This window comes from Melanaphis sacchari, unplaced genomic scaffold, assembly GCF_002803265.2.
Source record: "Melanaphis sacchari strain LSU unplaced genomic scaffold, SCAv2.0 Contig50_pilon_pilon, whole genome shotgun sequence".
NCBI classification, from domain to species: domain Eukaryota; kingdom Metazoa; phylum Arthropoda; class Insecta; order Hemiptera; family Aphididae; genus Melanaphis; species Melanaphis sacchari.
Window position 1 is genome coordinate 2,967,295 of NW_020271344.1, and position 11,272 is coordinate 2,978,566.

Consider the following 11,272-nt stretch of genomic DNA (forward strand, 5'->3'; position numbering starts at 1 on the left):
ATATTTTTAAAATTCAAGTATTTTCGAATATAACACTCGGTAAAATAACAAATGCTTCACACTCAGCCTTTAATTTACCTCTCTATAATAACCTTGACATTTAATTAATTGAGAATTAAAACCAATCTTATTTTGTAAAATGATTTTCTCTAAACTATGAAATATACTTATAAAACACGTGCACACGCGTACATCACACATATGCACACACACACACACATATATATATATATATAAATATTAAAAAATTATCAATTATTATTTATCTTTTTATGCATATTATATCATTATAAAAACTAATTACAACATAGTCTTAAAACATGATTAATGTAATCAATATAATTTAGAATTATTTGGTAAATATATAAATAAACTTAATATTGTGAATAATGATACTTGTAAAAATAAGATGTCAATCCATTGAAATACAAAATCAATTTAACAGAAAGTTTTTAATTCCATAGCAAGTATTTTATTTGATATTAAGTAAGTACATTTTCAATTTTTTTTATTTTTTTTTTTTAGCTAAATAAGATTCTAAATGTTCACTTTTTGAATTTTTTCAATACATTTTGAAAACACGCCTTGTTTTTAACGATCTGGATAGATACTTTTTTCTCAGTAATTAGAGGTAAAATAAATCTTCATACGATGTTAATGAAGACAAAATATTCGAATTATATGTATCATTTATAATATTATGATAAAAATAAAGTTAGTTTCTAAGGGAATACTGTTTTATGTTTTGATTGAAATGACATAGTCATATTGTTTTCACGAATAAAAGCAATCAACAATTTTATTGATTTTTAAAAAATGAAAATATAATATTATAATATAGGAAATGGAATAAAAGATTAATTTCTGATATAATTTATATAAAAACAAATAATTTAGCGTTGTAAATTTAATAATTATTTATTGGCAACAATACAATTATTAGGGTTACTTATTTAATACAAATCTTGTTCATTGACAAATAAAAAGAAATCAGACTGTGAGTATAGTAACTTAATAGTATAATTTGTATTAAAAAATATAAAATAATAATATTATTTTAACATAATATATTTTGTGTGCGTGTGTGTGTGTTTTTATTAATCTATGTTCCGCACTTTTTAATGTTTTAATAGTTATTGAGTTATATTATTCATTAAAATATTCAAATCATAACTATATCGATTTATTTTAATTAAATTAACAATAATAATTTACTTAATTTTTATATCTTCATTAGTGGTCTTTATAGATTCCTCAGCTAGCGTTTTGACCATACATGAAAAAAATACAGATTTCTCTAAAATATTATTAAATATATTGATATGTATAAATAAATAATGCATTGAAAAAAGAGCAGTTTGTAAATATATCTTTTCTTAATAAACCGAATTAGATATTTTTGAAAAAATTATTATATTTGATTTAATATATTCAATAAGTACTAAATCATTTAATTGATAATTAGTGATTTGTATTTTGATTATATTATTCACTAAAATGTATTTAGACGTTTCATTTAAATTGAATACTATATATAAATAAAATATAATTTTAAAGAATATTAAGTATGAGTTATACATTAAAATTGTAATAATGATCTTGATTATATTATTTGTGTCTATTTTTTCAAATAATATAGTTATTATATATACATAAAAATTTAATATTTATTTATGTTTTTCAGATATTTAAATATAAGTAAATTATATTTCTTAAAATAGTTGAAATATACTTATAATTCGTTACTTTATATTATTTTTGTATATTTTTAATACCTGTGTTTTTTTTACCGAAATTCCAAATCGATGATACACTTCTAAATATGCCTCCAATTGCATTTTCTACAACAACTTTCGAGGCCTTAATGATAGCAACTGGTTTGTTCGCATTTTTAGTAAAAGCTCCAATTATTGGAACATAACCTTCATCTTCTAAAATATCGTTTAATTTTATATTTTAATATACTTAAATTGACGTTTAATAAGAACTTTGATTTTTTATTAAAAGTGAAAATATTTTTTTGATAAAAAGCTAATTTTGTCAATATCTGAAATATTATAATATTATATTACATTTTAATATTTTAATAAAAAGCATAATAAATCAAAAATAACGATGCATTCTGTGTTTTTATAAATATTGAATTTTTTTGGATAATTTAAGTATTAAGCATTTTGAAGATTACGTTACAACCAATTAATTTCCTCGAAAATTTAATGAGTGCAATCTGAACGAAAAATGTTTATATTATGCGTTGTAAATGTAAGTATACTCACGATTTGATTTTGCTAATTCATCATCATACGTTTTTTTTATATTCGAAAACATTTCTTCAATAGGTTTTCCAATTGTTTTGAAGCTAGTTTGGGCTATGGCCTTAGCAGGTAAAATCAAATTATTTCCAACTGCATTTGGAATAATAGAATTTTCATCTAATTTTTGAAAAACATTAAATAATATTGAATAAATATTTTATTTTCTCAAGGCGTTATTATTAAATATTTTAAATCACATATTTTATAAAATTAATTTTAGATTTGCGAAATTGATATATTATATAAAAAATTATTAGAAGCAGTCTGTTTTTTTAGGATCATAAGTATACATTTATATTATTAATAAAAAATAAATTAAAATAGTATAATATAATAAAAATTATAGGTTTTACTCATGGTTTTTACCGTTTACTTGTTTTTTTGAATCTTTATTTAATGTATTATGGAATTCCTTTGAAAATGAATTGAATTGTTCACTTGCAATATTTGATAGCTTTTTTACCATTTGTATAGGCCTACTTTCTATCACTTTATCTATATTTTTGAAAAGAGTTGCTTTTTCTTCACCTCCGCTTTGATCTTTTGAATTTGTATCTTTAAAAACATGAACTAGTATCATACAATTATTCTCATAAATATGATAATTTAACATAATATAGTTTACAATTTATATTAAAATAATTTATTGAAGTCTGATATCACAATAAGCTTAACATTGGATTATTTAAAATAAAAACAAATTTATTTAAACTGTCACTAAATATTTTTATTATATATTTTATAATTCAAATCATATATAATTAAAATATTTTGTATTTTTAATAATTTTGAGTTTTAAATCATAGAGATTTTTTCAAAACGAAAAGTACATATAATTATTGCATATAAATTTGGAAAATCATATTAAAACTATCATTAGTAATTACTTATTAACGATGCCTTGGCCACATTCCATTTACTTTTTTCTTTGAATTTTTAATAAGTTTCTGTGTTTACTTATATAGTACGATATTAATTTTGATAAAATATAAAAAGCTATTACTGTATCAACTGGAATTAAAAATGAATGTAATAATATTTTTTATTATCCTCTGTACAAAATCGTAGAAGACTTTTTTGTTGAGTGTGTAAGAGATACTTAAATGTTATAGTCAGTTTCCTCTTTTACTTACTTTCAATAAACTACGAGTATATAACTTTTTTAAATTGTGACTACCTCAAATACTCACTGCAGAGAATGAATCGGAAAGAGTGATACATGGATTAGTTCCATGGAAATCAATGTACGTATTTTAACATCTATGATATACAGGTATATAATAGTAATAACGATAATTTATAGAAATTAAAAAAAAACGTATAATATAAAACAAAGTTTACTTATTCAACTATAATTATGTAGTTTTGAACCTTTTCGCGGAGTAATTCGACTCAGTATAGGATTACACGTCATTTACAGACTGTATCACGGCCTCGTTTATGAAATAGGGAAATTAAATTTTCTTACGCTGTTTCGTATCAATTCAGTTACATCGCAAACAAATATTGACTTTTTCTGCCATGGAAAATATTTAATCCAATCGCCCTACATCAAACATAAACAAATATCGATCGAACATTTCACATATTTATTGATAAAATTCACTGGGTTTGAAATTTAAATTATACACTTGTATGAATGTATACCCTTGGTGTATAATATGGTAATAGTCGAAATACCTACATTTGAAGTACTACGGTCATTTTCCGTGAACTACTATTAGTGTTCGAATTTAACGGTAAATAGTTGGATTTCACCAGTTGTAAGCCATTATCATAATAATAGTTTAGGCATTCATTTTAACAATTGATTTATATACTTAATATTCTATTAAATTTAAATATCTTAATACTAATAGTTATTAATTATTACTTAAACAATATTCAAATGTAATTTAGTTAATTTTGCTAATTATAAATGTTTGTTTCATGAAAAGTTTCAAATAGAGCTCTTAAAATAATAAAATATTAATTTATCTATTTAAATGTTAAAAATAATAATTCTCACCACTTTTATCAGGATAGTTTTGAGTAGTAGAATCTGTCAACTGCAAAAACTATAAGTTTTTGTTTGGTTATTAATTAATATGATAAGAAAAAAAAGTAAATAATACTTACAAGTAATATAGAAATTACAGAATAGAACTTGAAGGCTTGTGTCATTATAATTCTAAAAAAAAAAGTTGTGTTTTATTTTATGATTCAAATTAAATTGGCAACTAAAATAAATACATTTTTATTACGTTTAATTTTATACACATATATTATTTTATTAATCTGACGTATAAGATACTATTAAAATTAATTATTAAATAATTGTATTAATATATTATTACATCAATTATTGTTAAAGTTCTGGATTTATTAACCATCGACTATTGCTCTAATTTATATTATTAAATAAATACTACAATACTGGTAGAAAATATGATGAATTTATTATTTTAAATATATATCAATATCTATTATATTATAATTATTTGTAATGTTATTCTACATAATATTATTGCAATGACTGAAATCAAAAAGTGTATACATTTATACAAATACTTTAGACTTGAACAGTGTTTAAAATAATAAGGGTTTTAAATTAAGACTTATGCTACAATAACTTATTTATTTGAACATTATATACGAAATAAGTAATAAATATTATAAGTGTCAGGTTTATAAATTTTAATTGACAAGTATCATAGTCGGATTTTCAGTTGAAGTTTCATTAACGCTTATAGTATATCATGTATAACTGTTACGATGAAGAGAATGTCACCACAAATAGTAATCAGGCAGAATAAAATGCTTGACGATTTTGGGTTTACCACAAATGACAATCGATTCTTCAGTACCACGTTCTTAATTTGGAATTGCATCTGAAATTGAATATCTCTGCAGAATTTATACTACGAAAATGGTTTGTGAACAGTTAATTAATTTAAGTTCAATATCTTTTTTATGTTCAAATCATTATGCATTAACCTTTTTCAGCTTTTGAATCTTATAATGTATTCAAGTTTTAAATGAAAAAAAAAAAGAATATACAGAAGTAATATAAATTGAATATTTGATAAAAAATAAAGAAAGTAAGATATATTGTAGATAGATCGAAATTTGAATAGGTGATTAATGGAAAACAATAAAAGTTAATTTATTACAAAATAATATTGTGTTAAGTTATGTATTAGAACTACAATTTAAGTGATATTTTATTTTAAAGCCATTATACCTGTATATCCATAAACATTGCTCATTTGAAATTATTGAAACTAAGTATTTAAACACATTAACAACTTATTTTTATCTTAAAAAACCCTTTGATATGCATAATTGTTTTATATTCAAAAAATAGTTATTATACTAATTTTATGTCGGCTAAAATATAATAAATTTAATATTTTCATAAGTGAATATAAACGAATATTTATACCATAAGTATATTTATTCTTCATTTATATATCAAGTTATAAAATCATTACACAAAAGACAGAAAGAAAAATTAAAATTTGAATATAAATATATAAAAAAAAAAACCGTGTAAAAGCAAATAAATAACATAAATAATATATAAAAATTAACTATTACAATACATTTTGTCTTCATTTAAACTAAATTGATCATCAAGACTTACAAATGCAAGAGACATAAATACATAATATTATAATTATATATGTAACTGTTTTTATAATTTAATATGTATTATTAATGTAATTTAATGTACTATACTACTGCAGGCTTTCTAATTAATGCTTACTTAATATATAAACAAATAATAATAATAATAATAATGGTACACAAAGAAATAATGAAATTTATATAGCTTTTAGATTTAAAAAAAAGTTTAAGATTTATTTTACTATTTAAAAATAACAATATAAACGTACTTGTGGTAAAAAAAAACTTGTTATGTTGTCTAAGTACCAATGATTTTAAATATACGAATGACATCGATTTATATATTAGCATAACATACAATTTTGAACAATGATTTTTATTTATTTTTTCATGTCTGGGGAAGTTGAATGACGTTGCCTAGTTTAAAACAATTGTACAAGTGATGGTGTAGTATATTACAATAGTAAATATATTCCCAAGTGTTGTAAACAGTAAGAACAGTTATTATATTGGACGAAAACATATTTAATTTAAACATAACGAATGAATACATAAAATCGTCTATGTACGTCATCATTATTGAAACATATGTTTAAAAAAATGGTGAACTATAATTTGTTCAACATTTTCTATAATCGACGAATGTTCATTATTTATAGACTTGTTATATGTTTATTGTATTTATCTTAGTTTTGTGTTTGACTAAAATTAACTATATTATTATAAATCATTTAAAATATGATAAGTATTTTTAAAATATAATTATTTAATTATTTCAACAGTAATCTATAGTTAAATCATAAAAAAAAAAATATAATAACGAGTTTTTTAGATGTCTTCTTAAGTTAGTTGTGACTATTTGATTTAATACTTATATAATAAAATATGTACATATTATATACGTACATATTAGATAAATAGAGATTTTTTTCCTTTACAATCCTTGTTCAAACATTGGTTTTGAATTAAAGTCATATAAATCTTTAATTCATCGTCAAAACCATTTTCTATAATGTATAATAAGAAAATGGCGTATGAAAGAAAAATCAAAAAAAAATCAAATAAAACTCTCTTATCTTCATATTGGTACTTTTAGTTTAAAAATTGTGTTGGAATACTGACTTATACTATTATAAAGGATGATATAAATATTAAATACTCGTTAAAATTTAGAGCGTATAAAAATTTATTTATTTTTAATTATAATCTATAACTACCATACGTAATACATACGTAGGTACTTACTAATCGTACTAAGATCATAGCGTTTAGTTTTTTTGTAATTTTGTATAATATTTTGCATATTTAATTTAATTTAATTTTTGTTTTATCAATATTGGTACATATTTTGAATAATTAATAATAATAATTAAAAAAAAAAAACATCACGTTGTTTTGAATTATATTCTAAAATATATATTTTGTATATTTTACATCAGCTTACTTCCTACTATTTTCTAAATATATAAGGTATTTCTTGATAATTTGATATATTTAAATTTTTATACTGCTTAGTGTATTTTTTTTTCATAATTATTTATGATAAATTGTTTCTCTTGAATTATTTACCTCTTAAGTTAAAGTTTTTATATGCCAATACAGAATCGTATAAAAACCAATGTTAATTAGTTGTTTGTCAATTAAATGAACCGCAATCGTCTTGTCATCCGTTGCAGAATTTCGAACGTTTGACGATGTTTTGACATTGGATGAAAAACAAATTGAAATCTTACACAGTAAGAAACTCGAACGACTTTTAAATGGATGGATTACTCGTTTTGCCACAGCGGCTGTATACATATCACACGCCCTTTGATCACTTAAAACATTCCGTTCTACGTACCTGCTTATGTTATGCGCATAACCAAAAAACAAACAAATCTTACTGAACCGTAATCGCCCATTCGATTATTTATGTGCTGCGAGTCACGACTAGCATATTGATTGACATAAAAATACGGTTAGTTCGACTCAAAGATACTATCCCATTTAAGTAATTTTTATTTTTCATTCGGATGTACGTATTATTATACTTGAATCTAACATTGTATTATGTTATTAACACATTTGTTGTAAATAATGTATAATGATAGAAAAAAAAAATTATTCTTATCTAGAAAATAATAAGTATGCTCGTTTCGTGTACCATCATGATTTTGCCGTGTTATTTACGATCCAATAGTAATAAGCGTCTATAGCAAACATGCGTGGGAAACAATATCAGGGACGATTATCGTAGACTAAACAAATTGTCTCATTTTATATAATATCAAACGATGACGCTTTTTCCTTCATATTCTAGACTCGAATTATTTACTATCAGTTATTTGATTTTAAGTAAATCGCTAAGTACTCTTAAATGTCTCATGAATAAACAAATATTAAACTTTGTAGCTAAATTGTAAATTTGAACAACAATACAGTTAAACAATATTTTTAACCGTCAAAATATTATATTTCTTGTTGAGTGTGTTATTATATTTTGAAAATTATAATTATTGAATAAAAATGACTTAATTGATAAAAGTAAAGAACAAGTTTCATTTATTTTCAATCGATTCAATTATCGACTTAACTAAGCGTCGTAAATTATACACTTAGATACCTATATATACGTTATTCGAAACAACTAACAGGTGTAATATTACGCACACGTCATTACAATAATCGGCACTTGAAACAGTTCCGGTTTCGGTGGTGGCAGTGGTAATGTTGTCGCGTCGTCAGTGGAAGAAAATCAAGCCCCAGATCCGATAACAATATTACGCTAATGATGAACCGTAAAGAAAACCATGATGTATTATAATTCTGTGATTTTCAGTTTGTGTTTCGTTTTGTTATTCATAAACCGTACGCACACGGTAACCCATATAGTATAAGAAAATTAAATTTTCTCTCTGCGGGAACGATATGCCCTTGTAATAATAACAATAATAATAATAATAATAATAATAATAATAATAATAACAACCGTAGGAAAAGTATAAAGCGGGAAAAAAACAACTTCTAGTTCGTGTTCTCCTTTTATTGCTTTGTTATTATTTAGACCGTTTTTATTTTGTTCATTTTTTTTCAGTCACTTAACATTCCAATTTTGCACTTCTTTTGCACTACTCCACCACTACCACCACCATCATCACCAGCCGACACACTATATGGATACATGTGGAGTAGGATTCATTACAAATTCCATATCGGTTTACGTTCACGTACCAAAAACGAAAAAAAAGCAAAATACACATTTATGTATAATATAGTATACACTGCACACAGACGCGCGGATATTATTGTCCGACGATATTCGCTAAATGCATATGAGCCCTGCGTATTCAAATCATGTCCGTTCGATCGACGAAGTCCTTTGGGCCAAATACATCGACCGACCAACCGACGAGTTTTCATATACTAATGAAATCTGATTACAACATACACTACGTATTATAATAATTTAATATAGTAAAGACATATTCCTATATTTTATTAATACATTTATAAAATGTGTATTGCTTCAATAAAAAGTAATCGGCTTGATTGAGTTATACTATGTCATTTATTATTTAATTAAAAAAAGCATAAATTAATTTTATTAAAATATACAATTGTTAGGAAATATTAAATAAATTCAAATTATTATTGTATTCATATTTAAAAATATTAATTGCAATGATTCCATTAAATAAAAAAATCATATGTATTACAAGACTTTGCAAGTTCAAAATTGTATTAGTTTTTCAATAAACTTATAGCCGTTTTTCAATAATAGTAACAAAGTTTTTTCTGAGTGTTAGGACTATAGTTATTCCAAAATTGTAGCACATATGTTAAAATATAAACAAATAGTATTTATATGTATAGGTATACGTATATCGAAAACAAAAACAGAAAATAGAAAAAGTTTTTTTGAAAAAAAATAAATGTTTGTTTGTTTAAATACTGTATGATCTGATAGGTTATTTTCATTCATAATCCATTTTACGAATTGTTATAGTGAATAGATTAATTGTATCATTAAAAAAAAAAAAAACTTCATTATTAGAACATTGTATTTAAGTATATTTATATGTTAATTTATTTTTCATATCGTATATTAGAACATGATGGAAAAGAAAAATATGAATAATTGCGTATGTACTTGATAATATATGAATAATAGGTAATTGTTTCAGAAGATAATAACAATTTTAATAATTTGTTCTCAGTTAAAAAAAAAACAACCTAAATATTAAAATAAAGCAGTATCAACAATTTAAAAATAATTCGGTATCACAGTGAAACCTGTCTTAATGGACGCACCTGTATATACTGGATACACATTTTCTCGAATGGACAATACGATCATAATGATGGATGTTTTGATATTTCTATAATGGACTCGTTATATTACAAATGAAGACAGTAATATGTCATTCCAACAAATTGATAACGGACAAAAATCTTAGTTCAAACTCAAATAGACGTATTTATTATAAAAACGTTGCCGGTTGACACAACGCGACGAGCGATGACATGGTCAGTTACAAGGTTAATTTTTAATTGAGGAAACATTATAATCAGAAATAAACTGTCAGCATTATCTACGTTAAAAATATACAAATCAATCTTTCATCGTTCTTATTAAAAATCGGTCATGATCTGAGTTTTTTCGCAATTGTACCATCTGTTTCGCATAAACTGTTATTTGAGTTGAAATTATTCGGTGTAAAAACTCTAGCATCCTTCCACATTTGTAAATACACTGAACAATTTTGTATCGAGTAAATACAAGTGACCGAAATTTTTAACAATAAAAATAAAATTTTGCGTCTATATGACGAAAATATGTATACTATTTTCATTAAATAGGCAGAAGTCTGTAAAAGGGATACTTTTTATAGTTTTGTGACTTTCCGTTATGTATAGTTTTCAGTGTCATAAAGTAATAAATTCGTACCTTTGTTTCTATTAAAATACATGCACAAACGTTCAACACGTTATACTTTTTTGTGTATACGATAGATACATTACTTTCCTTGTAAGCTGTAACGTATACTAACAATAATACTTGTAAACGTGTTAACACATACACACACAAACACACACTACCTCGCGTGTGATAAAAATAATTGAAATACGAGTCGTAGTCTAGTCATATTTAAACTTAATTACAATATTGTAATATAATGATAACTTCCAACGTATATCATATGCTAATGTACATACACAGTTCACTTGTAAAAATTGTTTTTTTTTTAAACACCGAATCAAAATATAATTGCTGTTCTTAAACTCCTTTCCGTCTTCTCATATATTAAATTTTAAATACGTGATTATGTATCGTAAAAAATATTTTCTTAACTTAGTTTTAAATT

General features: G+C 23.3%; 1 protein-coding gene across 1 annotated transcript; it reads right to left on the reverse strand.

Annotated features, from left to right (window-relative positions):
* Window positions 1-1,183: 1,183 nt before the first annotated feature.
* Window positions 1,184-6,079, reverse strand: LOC112599355. The gene is made up of 7 exons (XM_025346229.1): window positions 6,064-6,079; window positions 4,434-4,485; window positions 4,324-4,372; window positions 2,682-2,870; window positions 2,277-2,432; window positions 1,776-1,931; window positions 1,184-1,297 (listed from the first exon to the last, which is right to left on the reverse strand). Exons 2-7 carry the CDS (start codon window positions 4,476-4,478, stop codon window positions 1,212-1,214), a joined length of 681 nt encoding a protein of 226 aa, XP_025202014.1. The 5' UTR covers window positions 4,479-4,485; window positions 6,064-6,079; the 3' UTR covers window positions 1,184-1,211.
* Window positions 6,080-11,272: the final 5,193 nt, after the last annotated feature.

Excerpts from the sequence above, each read along its gene's own strand:
- LOC112599355 (XM_025346229.1), bottom strand. The coding sequence starts at position 4,478 with ATGACACAAGCCTTCAAGTTCTATTCTGTAATTTCTATATTACTT. Across the intron at positions 4,373-4,433 it reads CTGTAATTTCTATATTACTT|TTTTTGCAGTTGACAGATTC; the intron begins GTAAGTATTATT and ends AAAAACTTATAG. Across the intron at positions 2,871-4,323 it reads AAACTATCCTGATAAAAGTG|ATACAAATTCAAAAGATCAA; the intron begins GTGAGAATTATT and ends ATGTTTTTAAAG.